Source organism: Terrapene carolina, unplaced genomic scaffold, assembly GCF_002925995.2.
Source record: "Terrapene carolina triunguis isolate 2854851 unplaced genomic scaffold, T_m_triunguis-2.0 Scaffold62, whole genome shotgun sequence".
NCBI lineage: Eukaryota > Metazoa > Chordata > Testudines > Emydidae > Terrapene > Terrapene triunguis.
In genome coordinates, this window is record NW_020664413.1 from 29,774,091 (window position 1) to 29,790,692 (window position 16,602).

General features: G+C 42.0%; 1 protein-coding gene across 1 annotated transcript in view; it reads left to right on the forward strand.

The window, feature by feature from the left end:
• Nucleotides 1–16,602, forward strand: part of TANC1 (tetratricopeptide repeat, ankyrin repeat and coiled-coil containing 1) — a 198,753-nt gene that overhangs the window by 108,662 nt on the left and 73,489 nt on the right. Inside the window, exon 6 of the mRNA XM_026647491.1 lies at nt 13,570–13,830. Coding sequence (XP_026503276.1) covers nt 13,570–13,830 — 261 coding nt within the window. The remainder of the gene's footprint in view (nt 1–13,569; nt 13,831–16,602) is intronic.

A 16,602-nucleotide genomic window follows, 5' to 3' on the forward strand; every position in this document is an offset into this window, starting at 1 on the left:
GGGGGGGGGGTGTCGCAAGGTTATTTTAGGGAGGGTTGCGGTACTGCTACCCTTATTGCTGCAGTCGGTGGCGCTGCCTTCAGAGCTGGAAAACTGAGAGTGGAGGCTGCTGGCCGGGAGTCCAGCTCTGAAAGTAGAGCTACCGCCAGCAGCAACACAGAAGTAAGGATGGCAGGGTATGGTATTGCCACCCTTCCTTGTGCGCTGCTGCCTGCAGAACTGGGCCCTCAGTCAGCAGCTGCCACTCTCCGGCTGCCCAGCTCTGAAGACAGCGCAGAAGTAAGGGTGGCAATATGACGATCTCTCCCCACCCCCGCCCTAAAATAACCATGCAACACCCCTCCCCCCCCCCCAACTCCCTTTTGGGTCAGGACCCCCAATTTGAGAAACACTGGTCTCTTCCATGAAATTGGTATAGTATAGGGTAAAAGTACACAAAAGACACGATTTCATGGTCTGTGATGCGTTTTTCATGACCACGAATTTGGTAGGGCCCTACTTATATATTACTGAGCATACTGATGCTTGACAGAAACACATAATGCAAACAGTCTTGCGAAATATTTGTCATTATTTCAGTACCTCCATTTAAAGAACTGCCAGGACGAGTGGGAGCCGCGATCGGCCGAACCTGCCACGTCAGCAGGTAAATAAACTGGTAAATAATCCTATTATGACTAGACCAAACTGGTAAACTGGCCCGGCCCGCCAGGGTGCTTACCCTGGCGAGCCGCGTGCCAAACATTGCTGACCCCTGATCTAGAGTACCAATTGATCTGGGGTAAGTGACTGGATTCTTGGGACTGGGAGCAACCTGATGTGGTGTGATTTTTGGCTTAAGTGACCTTTTATCACAAAGTCTAGTTTTCCGGGTGGCAAGATAGACTGGAGAGTCTAAGCAGACTGTCTGTGACTCCATCATAAAACTGGTATAATGATCGAGAAGTTAACATTTGTTAATGGCTTGGTGAAATCTAATTCTAGAACACACCACCAGTTTGGGATGTCTGCCCTGTTTTCTGACAGTCTGCCCTGAGGTAGGCACTCACAGTCATGAGCCACTCCAGACAGCATGACAGATTGGTCTAGTCGTAATAAGATCCACATGCCACAGGTCAGTTAGCCTTAAAGATCATAACCCAACACTGTTAAAAGTTAAAACTCTCCATATCAAATGTAAAGGGTTAAAGTTTAGTTACAATGAGTGGATCACAGTCATATGAGGGTCTTGACACAAAAGACCTTCTTAAAAAATATGTAAAAATAGGGGAATATTCCATAAAAAGAGACTCAGACCAGGAACTGAAAGCTTTGCTCATAGACTTTGACCAGAGAGCAGGGTCTGAGCATCCCCATACTCTAGATGCCACAAGACAGCTGCAGCGGAACTGGTTTGGCTGAGGCACCTGGAAGCCAAGAAAGAACGTGAGCATGAAATAAGGATGAGGGAACTCCGGATCAAAGAGACAAAAGAAACGGAGGAAGCTGAGGAGAGAGCCTACCAAAGATGCAAAGCTGATGCTGAAATTGAGATGGAAGCCCACCAAAGACACATGGAGCAGCTAGGAGCTGAGACCCAAGCGCATGCCCTGCATTTCAAAGTTCTGGAGCAACAAAAGGAGCAGCCCCAGACTGTGAGTACATCCCCTCACAACAGCAGAGAGTGGGAGAAAGCCTTCTTGATTTATCAAGAGACTGACTGCATTGAGCAGTTCCTATCCACCTTCGAAAGACTGTGGGATCCATAAGATTCCAGAGGATGAATGGATGCCTGTCCTCTTAACCCAGTTGACTGGGTAAGCCAGATAGGTTTTAATTATATGGAGGAGACTGATGCTAAGGTGTATAAGTAATTATGAACAAATGTATTGAAGAGGTCCTCACCTCTGAGTCCTATCAGTTCAAGCAAATAATTTAAATATTGCAAGATCTACAGTTAGTCAGAAAGTCAGTGACATGCAATGTAGTAAAGAGGGCTACATTCACCACCTTTTGCTGATGGAAAGAATTTCAGATGAATGTATTCCCTCTTTCTACCATTACAAATTTTTTGCTGATTTCCACTCTGGGATCTAGCACTGGTGGTGATAATATGCTCTTCTATAGCACATTTCACTTTGCAGTTTGACCATTCAGCTATTTTAGCATTTCATAGCAAAATGGAGGAATAAAAAGTAGTAATCATGCCTTAGTAATCTATTTTAGTGTAGTTATCTCAGAAACAGATCGTCTCCCTGAGAACATGTTGTCTTAAGATAGTTAGCAAAATTGTCCTCCAGTCCCATATCATGTGTCAAGTGACATGCGTATCTTGGAAGAGAGATTTTCTATTTGCTGTCATATAAGTTAGAAGAAGGAAAAGAATACATTAATAATTGTATTCTCCCTTTCTCTGACTTTTTCAGCATTGTTCCATCTACCTTGGAGATAGGTCAACTTTGAAATAAATCTGGGGCTCACAATTTCTCAAAACAAAGCATCTGCAACTGATAAGAGGGAAATTCCATTGTGACTCTTAAATATTACTTATTGTAAACATTAAGTGGATGTTTTTTACTTTTCGCTTTAGAAAATTATATGAACTCGTTTCACAACTGAAAACGCTAACATGTTAGTAGAGGTCACTGTTAGCCGGAAGTTTAATTGATTAAGCTTTAGGATATGCCTGTGAGGTAAAGTAGGTAAGTACTTTACCCTGTTACCTATCTGTTAAACTGAGTCAGAGAGGTTGTCACTAGCCTGAGGTCATACATCAAGTCATTAGCAGAGCTGAGGGTATGACCCTAGAGCAGTGGTCCCCAACCTTTTTGTGGCCAGTAGCACATTCATGTTTTCAGAAGAGCGTGGCGGGCGCCAACAATTTTTCAAGGCTTATTTTGTATTTGTACATTAAATAATACGAAAAACATCATACTTAATATCACATAATATATGAATCCAGAGAGAAGAGAGAAGCCGGAGAGAAGGCACGAGGATAGAGAACACCGGCGTCCGCAGCCTTCAGCCCCGGAGTTCTCTGTCCCCGGCAGGCGCGGGGCCGCGGCTTCTCTCCGGCTTAAGCCGCGGCCCTGTGCCTGCCAGGAACAGAGAACACCGCGCCCGCAGCCTGCAGCCCCGGAGTTCTCTGTCTCCGTCAGGCGCGGGGCTGCAGCTTCTCTCCTCTTCTGGGCACTAAGCGGGCGCACATAAATGCCCCGGCAGGTGCCATGGTGCCTGCGGGCACCGCATTGGGGACCACTGCCCTAGAGTCTTAGGGCTTGTCTATAATTAAAAGTTTTGCCACTTTAACTATACTGGTATAGGTAGAGCAGCAAAACAAAAAACAGACCTAAAAAAACAACAACCCCTATACTGTGCAGGCAGTTTTGTCAATATAAAAGCACTTATAGCAATATACCTAGTTCAGGAAATGACGTAAGCTATACCAGTATAAGGCATCTTTATACTGGTGTAACTATTTTGGTTTAAAAACAAAAAAACCCCACACTTCCCAACTTGATAAAGCTTGACTGGTAAAACTGTTAAATGTTGACCAAGTCTTGGACTTTTCTGGTAGACACTCCTTGCCAAAGTCTGAAAATTTTTATAGCTTCTGTAAAATAGTGGTAAATAACTATAACCAGTTGTTAAAAAGTTAGTCATTTTGACTTTAAATTTTCACTTGACTATGGTTTTCAAATAAATGATTGCTCTGCTCACTGATGCTCAGCATTTTAGATGTATTTTGTTGAAAAAAAAAATTGATTTTGCCAATTGTTTAAGGGCTATGCGCTATATTCATTCACTAATAATTTAAGTGCTATTTAAGTTAATGAGAGTGACATTCATTTGAGGGCCAAATTTGGCTCTAACAATGGACTTAAACTACACTAATTTTGTGCCGATATGAGCTCTTAATTCCCCCTCCCCCCCTTGTAAATAACAAAAAGTCTAGATTTTAGAAAACCAGACAACTGCTCATTCTGGCAAGTGAGATGGGGTTTTCCCCTCTCAACTCACGTTTCATGCCTTGGCATAATTTCCTTTCTTTTAAAAGGAGCCTCTTCCAGTTATAACTCATTTCTTTAAAGCAATTGTCTCTTCTTCGAGTTAGGGAACACACCTCAAATGGAAGTTTTGAGACCACTTCCTATAAACATTTAAAAGAGGTATTATAGAGTTCTATTTAAGTCTCTTATGGACTCCACTATAATTAAAATTTATATTATTAAAATTATCTTAATTATACCCTCACCTACATCATTTTTTTTCCTGTTTATTGTTGTGGCTTTACAGTTATTTGCTGGAAAAATGGGGTTCTCCTTTCTTGCTTGTAACATACTTTTTGCATTGCAGTATTCCTATATACAGCTCTGCAATCTAATAGTAGTCGATGTGCATACTGTATGTATGCAGCTTTATTTTTAAATAGTTGAGCACTTACTATACAATATGTGCTCAGTGTTGTGTATAATATAAACGTTAACTCAAACTAGGTACTTTTTAGTTCGCGCCAGTGATGAGAGAGGTCTTGTTGAATAATTAAATATGGGTTTGGGAGTGGAGGGGAGGGGAAGAACAGCGTTTGAATTTAGTGGCAGCATGAAAAGAGACCAGAAATGATCCAGTTGGAGTGTTGAAAGGAGTGTAGGAGGAAACTGGAGCAGACATAGGCAGGGCAGTATTGTATAGTGTCTTGAATTTTGTGTGGGTGTGGGTGGGTGCGGGTGTGGTTCCTGACCCTCATAGAAATGATTTGCTACAGTTCATGATGGACATAGTCTACTGAGCTTAATGATTGATTTAAAATATAGCCTTCCATCTCTCACATCTTCTCCCAAATCCATGGAAAACAAATTCCTTGGGAATCCATTTGGAGACTGTTTAAGATCTGTATGGCCCAGACCTGCTCCATAGATGAAGTAGGCAGAAAAATGGGGAGTGTAAATTACTCCTCCAAAAAATTCTTAATCACCATTACCATTACTATGAATATTGTCAAGAAGTGAAGTGGGGGGACACGTCTGATAAATAAACTTTATTTTGTATAAAAAATGTGTATAGTTGTGCATTCAGATTTGTTAATAGCATTAAATGTGCATTTTGAATAGAGTTTAGCAAGTATATCTTTGTAACGTTTTCAGCACAGTTCACCCAACCATGAAAATAGCTTGTTCTTCCATGCTACTTAAGAAGGCTTCCATTGTATTTTCATTCCCACTTGGTTATTCTGGGCCAGCAGGCCCTTTGACGGGAAAGCTTCCCTTCCCTCCCCTCCCCCTACTGCTGGCTCAAGCTTCTTTTAGTCTTCTAATGCTTTACTGACATCGTCTCTGCTTCCATTGAGTTTGACATAATGGAGGTGGAGGCAGGTTTTCATCTTTAGCAGTGAGCTAAATAGGAGAAAAGCCTGGGCTACTCGCCAAAACATAAGCTTTCCTGGAAACTTGCTACCCTTTCAGTATGGAAGTCTTGAGTGGAGCTCTTCCCTGGCTTTATTTTTTTAAATCCAAGGGGAATCCTCATTTATAATATTTCAGAAAGGGCCAAGTTGTTCCGACACAAGAATAAAAATGCAATAACTCTGTCATGCAGAAATATGATGAGGGATGAGGATTACTGAATACTTTATAAAAGCCTTAGCTTTTACAGTCCATAATTGTTATGCCAAATTGTTGGTATTTCTTTAAATAAGGTCCTATTTTAAAATACGTCACTTACAAATCCCTTTAAATGTAATGCTCAAGCCTGGTTTACACCTAAAATGTAGGACAACCTAGCTCCGTTTCTCAGGGCTGGGAAGAGTGTCACCCCGTGTGATGTAGTTAGGTCAACTTAGCTGTGATGACTTAATTACCACCTCTAGAGAGACTGATTTACTTTATACACAGCATGAATTATGAACATCATCTAATATTTTTATCTAAAGCAGAACTAATTATTTTTAAATGTGTTGATTTTATAAACATCACTGAAAATAGCAAACTTTATAAGCCTCCAAGTGCATGAGTGACTAAGCTAGCAGCTTCGTTTGGTAATCAGCACACCTATACATAATCTTAGGGCTTGTCTGCACAGCGTGTTAGTGCACACCAGCGTGTTGCATGCAGTACTGCCTGACTACATCAGCGTGCACTAGGAAACTTTTACTGTTTGCCAGCAGGGTCCACACAGACAATGTGTGACATATTGGTGTACACACCCAGCTGGTGTGCACTAACAGCCCGTGTAGACAAGCCCTTTGAGATCGACCTAAGTGCACTTGCTTTGGTAGTTGCGCAGTCCATGGAGGCTCTGTGAGCCTCCTGGGTTACTTATTCTGAGGAATCACTTCTCTCTTACCTGCCGTTACCCCCACTCTCCTTGAATGAGGAGACACGGTGCCAGTTTTAGTTTTACATTGATGCTTAAATGACTCCTTAATCTCATTTATCCCCTATGGAGGATGGAGAGACTAGGATCTGGAATTGGGAGCAAGGGTGCTCATGTGTAGAAAGGGAACAGTGTATTTGCATGGTTTTATGGTGGCCTTTGCATACCATACAAACCTATTCTCTGACTTGGGTGCCCCATTCTAGAGCCACTATAAATCTCCTTTTTGGGCATACACACCCCAGAAGATCCCAAAAATCGATAGGTTGGGTGGGACAACAAATTCAGACACAAATATTTTTGGGTTAACTCTGTTTCTCTTCTCCTTACTCCTTCTTTGTTCTTTTCTAATGATCCTGTCACCCATTTTTTTTATCCTCCATCTTTTATTACTTTATTTAGACTAGTAGTTTTAGAGGAAATCTTTCTCTGAGAAAAATCTTAAGGATTAAAAATACCCAGGACTGTGTAACCCTAGTGTGTCTTCAGCTGGTGCCCGAGTTTATAACAGTGTTTCATTTTCTTTCCTGTTTAAGTTAAAAAAAAAAAAACAAAAAAAACAAACAAAAAAACTTTTTTAAATGAAGCAATTATGGCTGCTTGCTTTTTCTTCCAGTTATTTGTTTTAGATGTTTTAATATAGTTTTGAATTCTTAGATTATGTATTAGATGGAAATGCTGTTGAAGTTAGTTGTAAACTTAGAAACTTCATGTATCTAAAACGTATTGTATGTCCCTGTTTTTTGTCAACTGTTAAATAACACTTGAATAAATATTATGAAACGTAGATGGGGTTTCAGATAAAATTTTATTTCACTTTGATTATAAAATATATCCTACTTTGCAGTTATATCATGCTTTTCACCGAAAGACATATTAGTGTTTTCCCAAATACTAATTTAACAAAATAAGCTTTCTGACACATTTTGAGGCAAGAAAGAAAACAGTGCACAGCACAGCAATACTAGAGAACAAGTTAGGATATGAAGTGAAGAATATCATATCTAGCTAAAAATTTAGGGAGAATCCAGGAAAATGGACTGTAATTACTAGAGGTGGAATTTGACCAAAAATGCTGAAGTTTCATACCTCTGCTTTTTCAAGTATTGTTATGAGATCTGTAATAACTACTAGTGATCAGGAGTTGACTTTGCTAGTATTGTCCAAATGACAGCCCCTGCAGCAGTACAGTGCACACTAGCACCATACTGGGCACTGGTTCATTATTGATTTGACCATTCAGTACAATAGGAGCTACCCTTTTCTCTGTCACCACATCCAGAAACACTAGTATGTTCTTTGGTGCATGGATGGAAGAAGCCCATTCTGGTTCTACCATGCTTTTTTATGACACCTGATATGATCACAACACACAGTGCAGTGGCATAGGAACCAGCAAACAGCTGAAAACAGGAGTTTGAGTGGAAATATGTTGGAGGAGAAGAGAGGCAAGCACCTGTTCCTTAGGGGCAGTGAGAATTTAGGAGGGAAGGCTATGACAGCTACAGAGACAGTAGTGATGGTGACCCAAGGAATGGAAGAGACCATGAAGATGACCAGATGTGGAAGCTGTGCGATGTACATTATTCTGGAGAGGGTACTTGAAAAATGTGTCATTTGTATGAATTGCCCACTGATTGATCTGGTGGAAGAGAAGATCTGAGGTTTGGAGATACAGCTAAAAATTATGGTTGAGTTTCAAAGGGGATTTGAGCAGATGATGGAGGGAAGGAGAGAGGTGACTAAAGGGAAACCTCAAGACTTGCAGATGCATGATGGACCAGAGGATTGTGAGGGTACACTGCTGGATGAAGAAAGTGGCCAGTGAAAGGGTGTAACTTCCGACTAAGAGAGAGGAAAAGGCTGGCTAGCGAAGAAGAAATAGAACTGAGTAACAGGTTCACTGAGTTGGAAAATGAAGGGGAGAGGCAGGCAGTAACCAAAGATGGGAGGGCAAATAAGATGAGAAGAGCAGCGAGTCCTACAAGAAGAGGGAAAGAGACAATAGAAATAGCCAGAGTTTGGAGCCACAGGAGGATAGAGGATGACTTGCAGAAGATTGCAAGTGAGAACAAAAGATTGCAAGTGCAACCAGAAAAAACAGAAGGGGGAAGACTGGAGAATCTCACCAACACCAGGAAGAGGCAGATCTATGTGATTGGGGTCTCCCTACTAAGAACAACAGACAGGCCTGTCACCAGAGCTAATTTGGAGAACAGAAGTGGTTCTCTCTGTCGGGAGAGATGTGGGATGTGGACCTGAGGCTGAAGAGGATCCTAACGGGAATAGAAAAGAATCCAGGGATTGTCCTTCATGTCGAACAAATGATACTGCTAGATTGTCATTGAAATGCATCAAGGAATACTACAGCAGGCTGGGGAAGATGCTTGAAGAAATGGAGGCTTGAGTGATCTTCAGTGGGAACCTGTCCCTAAAGGAGGAGACAAATGTAAGACAAATTTATGATGATCAACCGATGTGTCAGGCAGTGGTGTTATAAGGAGGGTTTTGGGATGTTCAACCACTGGGAGGCATTTATGGATAGAGAATTGTTCTCATGGGATGGACTCCAGCTGAGTAGAGAGGAAAATAGACTTCTGGGATGGAGGTTGGTGCAGCTAATTAAAAGAGCTTTTAATGAGGAATTCAGAGAAGACAGGAGATGCTTATGTAATTTGCATGCCTGACTCTAATATTGAGTGGGAGGAAAATCAAGAAGGAGAGGATACAGCAATGGAGAAAAGAGCAGCAAAAGGTCAGAAAATGGACAGTGAGAGGAAAGATACTGTCAGTGGTACTGGCACTAACAGTCAGGGGGTACTGGCAGTAAAATGACTGTACATTATTGAGCGAAGAATCTTGGTGAAGCCAGGTAGAAACAACTAAGATGTCATCTGTACACCAATGCAAGGAGCCTGAGTAACAAAATGGAGGAAGTAGAACTACTGGTGCAGAAAGTGAAATTATATTATATATATTATAGGGATAACAAAACATGGTGGAGTAGTAGTCATGCCTGGAATGCAGGTATTGAAGGGTGCTGTTCAGGAAAGACAGAAATAAAAGGTAAATGTGGTAGAGTAACGTATATAAATGATGAGGTAGACTGTAAAGAAATTAGAAGTGATGGAATGGATAAAATGGAATCACTTTGGGAAAGAAAGGTAACAGATGCTCCACTGGGATAGTGTTTGGGATCTGCGACAGATGCCTGGGATCTGATTTGGATATGCATGAGACCTCTTTAATATTTTTAATTGAATAAATGCTTCTGGAAATTGTGTGACTATGGGATGTAGGTTGGAGGACAAGTGCTACTAATAATAGTAGGGCCCAGATATTCCTGGATGTGTGAGCTGGCACATTTTTTTAATCAAACAGTCACTGAACCAACAAGAAGTGATTGATGCCCCATTAGACTTAGTATTGGTAAGTAGCAAGAATCTAATAGAAAAACTGGTTGTAGAGGACAATATTGGCTTGAGTGACCATGAGTTAATTCAGTTTAAACTAAATGGAAGGATAAAACAAAAATAGGTCTGCAGCTAGGGTCCTTGATTTCAAAAGGGCAAATTTTATAAAAATTAATGGAATTAGTTATGGAAGTGGACTGAATTGAGGAACTCAAGGATCTGAATGTGCAGGAGGCTTCGAATTACTTTGTCAAAGTTGCAGAAACTATCTGAAGCCTGCATCCCAAGCAACTGGAAAAAATTCATAGGGAAGGGTTGCAGACCAAACTGGATGAACAAGCATCTCAAAGAGGTTAAGAGAAAGCAGAAAGCCTACAAGGACTGGAAGATGGCATGTATCAGCAAGGGAAGCCACTTGGAGGTCAGAAATCATAGGTAAAAAGTGAGAACTGTCAAATGCCAAGCAGAGTTGGACCTAGCAAAGGAAATTACAGTCGACAGTGAAAGGTTCTTTAGCCATATAAATAGAAAACAAGGAAAGAAGAAGTGGGACAACTAAGCACTGAGGGGTGGGGTGGAGATTAAAGTTAATCTAGGTATGGCCCAGCCTGGACCCAGGCCCATCCTGTCCCGTCTCAACCCCAGGCGTGGCCCGGGCTCGGATCCAGGCACGGCTGGGGCAACCTTTCCCCGGCCCTAACCCAGCCCCGGCCAGGACCTGCTGAGGCCAGGGAAGGGGGTCATATCCTGTAGTCCCAGCCTCAGAGCTGCCGCAGTGGGTAGAGGCACCTCTTCCCCTACCAGCCCAGGTGCTGCTGCAGGGACACGGAGATGGGGGGAGTCCTCTCTCCCCATGTTAGCCCCAGAGCATCCTCCTGCACCCCAAACCCCTCATTCCTGGCCCCATCCCAGAGCCCTCACCCCCACCCGGAGCCCCCTCACCCCTGTTCCCAACCCTTTGCCCCAGCCCTGAGCCCCTCATCCCCGGTACAAGCTGGGGAGTGTGTCAGTTGGAAGAGACTGACGAGAAGAAAAACCTTGATTAGTCACATAGAATCATAGAGCTATAGGGTTAAAAGGGACCGCAAGGATCATCTCGTCTAACCCTGTCAAGTTGCAGAATTTGTCACAGGATGATCATGAATTGCTAATGTGATGTGACTGTGCAAAAGGCTAATGTAATCCTAGGACACATCGGGTGAGATATTTCCAATAGAGATAGGGGAAATATTACCATTATGCAAGACACTGGTGAGATCTTATTATTATGTGCAGTTCCGATCTCCCATGTTTGAGAGATGAATTCAAACTGGAGCAAGTCCAGAGAAGGGCGACTAGAATGATCAGAGAAATGGCGAATCTACCTTACAAGAGAGGTGTGGGCTGTGGGAGGGAGTTTGGGTGCAGGAGTGGTCTCCAGACCTAGGCAGAGTGTTGGGGTGCAGGAGGGGGTATGGGGTGCTGGTTCGGGGGGGGGGCTCAGAGCTGGGGCAGAGGGTTGGGGTGCAGGAGGGAGTATGGGGTGCTGTCTCCGGGAGGGGGCTCAGGGCTGGGGGTTGGGGTGCGTGCTCCCGCTGGGCAGCACTTACCTCGAGCAGCTCCCGGTTGGCGGCGCAGCGGGGCTAAGGCAGGCTCCCTGCCTGCCCCGGCCCCATGCTGCTCCCAGAAGTAGCCAGCAAGCTCTGGCGGTTCCGGGGGGGGGGAATGTGACTCCCGCATGCTGCTCCTGCCTGCAAGCACTGCCCCCGCATCTCCCATTGGCCGCAGTTCCCCGTTCCTGGCCAATGGGAGCTGCGGGGGTGGTACTTGAAGGCAGAAGCAGTGTGCAGTGACGGACTTTTAGGAGCTGGAGATCGCGATCGACTGGTTGGTGACCACTGGTCTATGGCATACCTTCATGCCATAAAAGTCTGTTTTGTATGGGAAATTATTTGTTGTTGCTTTCCTGTTTTGCATAGCTTTAATTTAAAAAACAACACAAAATTATAATTGATCCTTGGTGTTAACTGCATTCTGTACAGATTGAAATGTTTCTGAAATTGGTGAGCCAATAATTTCGGGGTGTTTTAATCTAAATTTCATTTACAGATACATCAACATTCTTTGCACCAGGATTTTTAAAAGATGATTAGGGAAATATTCCTTCAGATATCTTGAGTTGAGATCCTTCATTTTTACTTCATAATAAGCATATTGAAACAGCAGCTGGTTTTTTCATACTTGTAGTGGATTGTCAGATGGCTTGTTTACTGAACAAAAACTGATTAGAAAAGGAAGTGGGTGGTGCAGTTTGCTATTGTATGTTTGTAGACAGCAAAGTTATAATCTGTGGAATTGTTACAAAGCTAGCCATGGGAAAGATATATTCCAAACTTTAAAGTTTGGTATACATCAAAACCACTGTACTAAACACTTCCTCTTCTGTGAATGGGGGCAGATTATATTATTACTGTTTGGGTTTTTTGTTTTTGTTGTTGTCGCTCATTCTGTAATTTCTGATGAGCAGAGGAGCCTTAGGATAGGATAGATCGGGTGAGCAAACTACGGCCTGGGGGCCGCATCCGCCCCTTCAGATGTTTTATTCTGGCCCTCAAGCTCCTGCCAGGAAGCGGGGTCCGGGGCTTGCCCCACTCCACATGTGCTGTGGCTCCGCGTAGCTCCCGGAAGCAGCATCATGTCCCCCCTCCAGGAGCTAGAGCATTATTATTCTGTATTTCCTCTAACTCTAACATAAAGATTGTCCTTTTTCACTTTATGATTTCACACGTACTTCACTATGACATATTCTGTGTTGTTAGACTGTGAAAGAGCTATGTTAAATCCGCAACATGCTGTTTTATGTGTTCTTTGCTATAGATTGCAGCATGCCTATTAAAGTTGTGTATATATATATATATAAATTCACACGGCATTCACAAAAACTTATTATTTTGCAAACAAACTTATTGAAACAGCTTGTATGGGGGAGGAACTGTCTGAATATTCTGGCACACTTAGCTAGGTCAACATTTTAGCTTCCAAGCTCGGATTGACAGAAAGCAGGTCAAGAATGTGTCCTATCCCAAAGTTTCACAATTATTCAGAAAGTACAGAATGGTGACTTCGGTAGAACTGTCCCAGCCTACTCTGGAGTTGAATTTGACCCTTTTGTAAAAAGTATATATTTGGAAAAGTGACTTATCAAGAATATATTTAAATTCTTGATTCTTACTTTAAAAATGCTTTCTTGGTTTATGTTCTTCCATTAGATTTTATTAGTTGATCAAAAATTTCTTGTTTATAAAAATACTTATAGTAGTTTGTTATATTATTAAATTTAATATTCAAAAGAATTTGAAATTTATTCTTTAAGGAGTAGTTTGTTCCCTCATTGAAAAGAACTGGATAAATTATCTCCCACAAATTACGTGGATTTACAGCAGCTTCCAAACTGCCTTTTCATTATCTGTTTTTATCAGACTTTCTCTTTTCCTGTAGTCATAGAGTTTAAGGCCAGAAGAGACCACCAGATCATCTAGTCTGACTTCCTGTGTATCACAGGCCACCAACACCATTTAGCACTGCACTCTAAACCCAGCAACCAAAATTAGACCAAAGTATTACAGCCCCCTGTAGGAGGGATTGAGCAGTTTGTTTTCATCGACAAGGAGCATTCTTCTAATTTAACAGAATACATTGTGTGGAATTTACTTGGATGTTACCTGTGTAAACTAAAATGCCATTTGAATAGTAAATGTATCATGCCACTGAAGTGCCATTGTAGTACTTCGTCCTCCCTAAGTTTTTAGGATTTTTGTTTCTTCAGCAACCATAACAAGTTCATCTGAAAATGATGATCGCAGCGGATCCAGTTTGGAATGGAGTAAGGATGGGAGTCTCAGGGCTGGTGTACATCAAGGAATTATTCACGATCGAAGGGCAGATAATTGTTCACCGGTTGCAGAAGAGGAGACAGTTGGGTCTGCAGAGAGTTTGTCTAAAGAGGAAGTGTGTACTGGAGATGGGCCTGTTCCCTATACACCAAGTTCTAGCTCTTTAATAATGCCTCGTCCCAACTCTGTGGCAGGTAAGGAAGCACTGAACTAGTGGAGGAAGAATTTTTTGTGATCGTTTTGTATTAAAGTTACAACATTGATAGTAAGATATTTCTCTGTAGGAAAAAGGCATTGACTCTGCAGTGAATTGAATACATGTTTATTACTTTAAATTGTTTTCAAGTCTGAACATCGATGTTATTGTTGAGACACTTATAGTATATAGTTTCATCCATAGGAATGTTTTTCTTATACTCTGTGGGGTTTTTAATCTGGATATGCGCTCATTTACTGCTTTTTGTAAATGTAGCATTACTATTTTAAATTGTTTCTGGCGGGGGAGGCTTACTTCAGTGTTGTTTTTTACTACTCTCGTCTGTTAGCAATGCACAGTCAATACAGCTCTGGAAGAGGTGAGGTAGATTAAGTTATGGTTCGAGTATTGTTGATAGAATTAACTGCAAATTCCAGTTGCAGTACCATATTTCCCCCTCACTTATACCTGTGCAAGCCCATTGACAACTTAGTGTGATACAAACTTTTCAGAAGTGGCAAGTGAAACAAATATAATGACAGTAAACTCCATTAAAACAAATGAAAATTAAAGTTTATAAAATCCAGAAAATGTGGACTGAAGGAGCCCCCCCCCCCCCCCAAACATAACCACGCCTTGCCAGGAGTTAATGATTTATGGAGGGGAAAAGTATTATGCTTGACTTGGAGCTGAATATAGTCAGCATTCCACAGTAAAATAAAAAAGGGAGCTGTAGTTTGAGATGTGAAATAAAAATTGCTGACTGATATTAGGGGGTCTTAGTTTAAAGTTTTAACTCCGAAGTTTTCTGAGCCTTTTTCTCTAGGGAAACATTTTTTGTGGTGAGTGGGAAGTTACTTCTGTTACCACTGGGATTTCCAGTTGCAGTGCTCTGATGCAGAATATATTAGCGATGCTGGTGTGAGCTTAAAGATACAACAGGACCCACCCCTCTATTGCTCAATAATTTACAGTGATAGCCTGTGATAAGAGTATCATGTTTTGCTGTGTTTTTAAATTTGAAGCAGCAAATAAGTGGGGCCCTACTGGAAAAACACTGGGATACATTCTTCAATTGATTTTTAAAGGAAGTGTAATGTGGCCCTATTCCAGAAAGGATGTCCAACAAACTGCAGTAAGTTGGAACTGACATTGAAAAATACACTAGTATATGGCATAGTGAACATTATCAAGAACTCAGGATTTGTCAGCAAGTTACTGGATGGGAGGTTTTTTTTGTCTTTTAGGATTATATTTTGCTTATTTATTATAACTAGATTGAATGATTCAGTTGTATTGAGAAATTCAGTAACTCATTTGAAGCCCACAGAAAGCACAGTCTTGATGTGTATAATCTGACTGAGCATTTAAAATGCCTTGAAAATCATTAGTTCATTGTTTCAAAATTAATGTAAGCACCACTGTTAAGTGAAGGATTACATTACTTCTGAATGTTCTATTGTGCAGGGTCTTTCTGTTAAAGTCTACGGAGGGAGAGAGTTAAGATTTTCCAGTAGACTGCTGTGATTACAGAGCATAACTTTCCAGTTTTCTGCTATGCTTGCTCATTAGCTTCGTCCTATTCACTCAGTTAGACCTCCTGTGGAATGAGAATTTTAGTCTTAGACTGTGCAGTGGCAAAGAATCCTAATGAATTTGCATGAATTTTCCATTATCCAAAGATGAGTGAAAAAGAGCAGACTGATGCAGCAGACTCTTTTGGTACTGGACCCAGTACCGAAAACTGCATTGAGTGAGCAACTGTTGAACTGCTGTCAGCACCAAGGTGTCCATTGGTACCAACAAAAGCCCCACCTCACCGTGGGAACCATGCCCATCAGCATCACCTATAGAGGAGATATACTCCTCGTCACCATCGTTGGGGCACAGCACATCACCAACATCCCAAGCCTCGAGGAAACATTCCCCTCTTTTAGAAAGGGAAGATATCCCTCTCCCATAGCATTATTAGCAAGACCACAGAATACCAGAAGGAGTGGGATCCACAGGCACAAACCTATCAGTGTCCAGTGTTGCCCCCTAAAGACATCCTCTCGTTATCACTGGACAAGGCAATTGCCTCAGCAATCCTGACTCTGGATGATTTCAGGGTGTTCCAAGAGTTCCTGCAATGGATTGCAGACACACTGGAAATTGAGACTGTTCAGATTTAACGCAAAAGTCACAAATGATTGGAAGTTCTGTGGTCTGCGAATCTTGCCAGAGCCCCTGTCCCTATCAGTGAGGGATTACGAGTTCCAGCCAGAGTTTTGTGGCCACTATACCACCACTGGCGAAATGTATTGAGAAGAGGTCAAATGCCAACTTCCAGGTTCAAATACATTTACTCGCACTCCAACTCCAGATCTCTAGTAATCTTGGCCATCCAAGAGAAATCACACTCTGGCAAGAATTCACCAAAGGAGGAAGATCCAAAATGACAGTTTGGGAGAAAGTCTTACTGCTCTGCCTGTCTCCTGCTATGAGTGGCTAACTGCCAAGCTCTGCTAGCCAAATACGATTTTCTAACATGGGACAGAGTGATGCCATTTGTCAACAAGCTCCCTTATGAGACTGGAGAAGACCCTAAGGACATTGTAAAAGAAGGACACTAGTGGCAAAGATGTGCCTACAATGGATACAGCTGATACTGTGGCTAGGTCCGTGGCCACCGCTGGCTCCTGGCTTGGGCATTCCTTGCCAAGTGCAAGCCACAATCAAAGGTTTGCCATTTGAGGGATCAAAACTATTTACTAAGAAAACAGAAAGT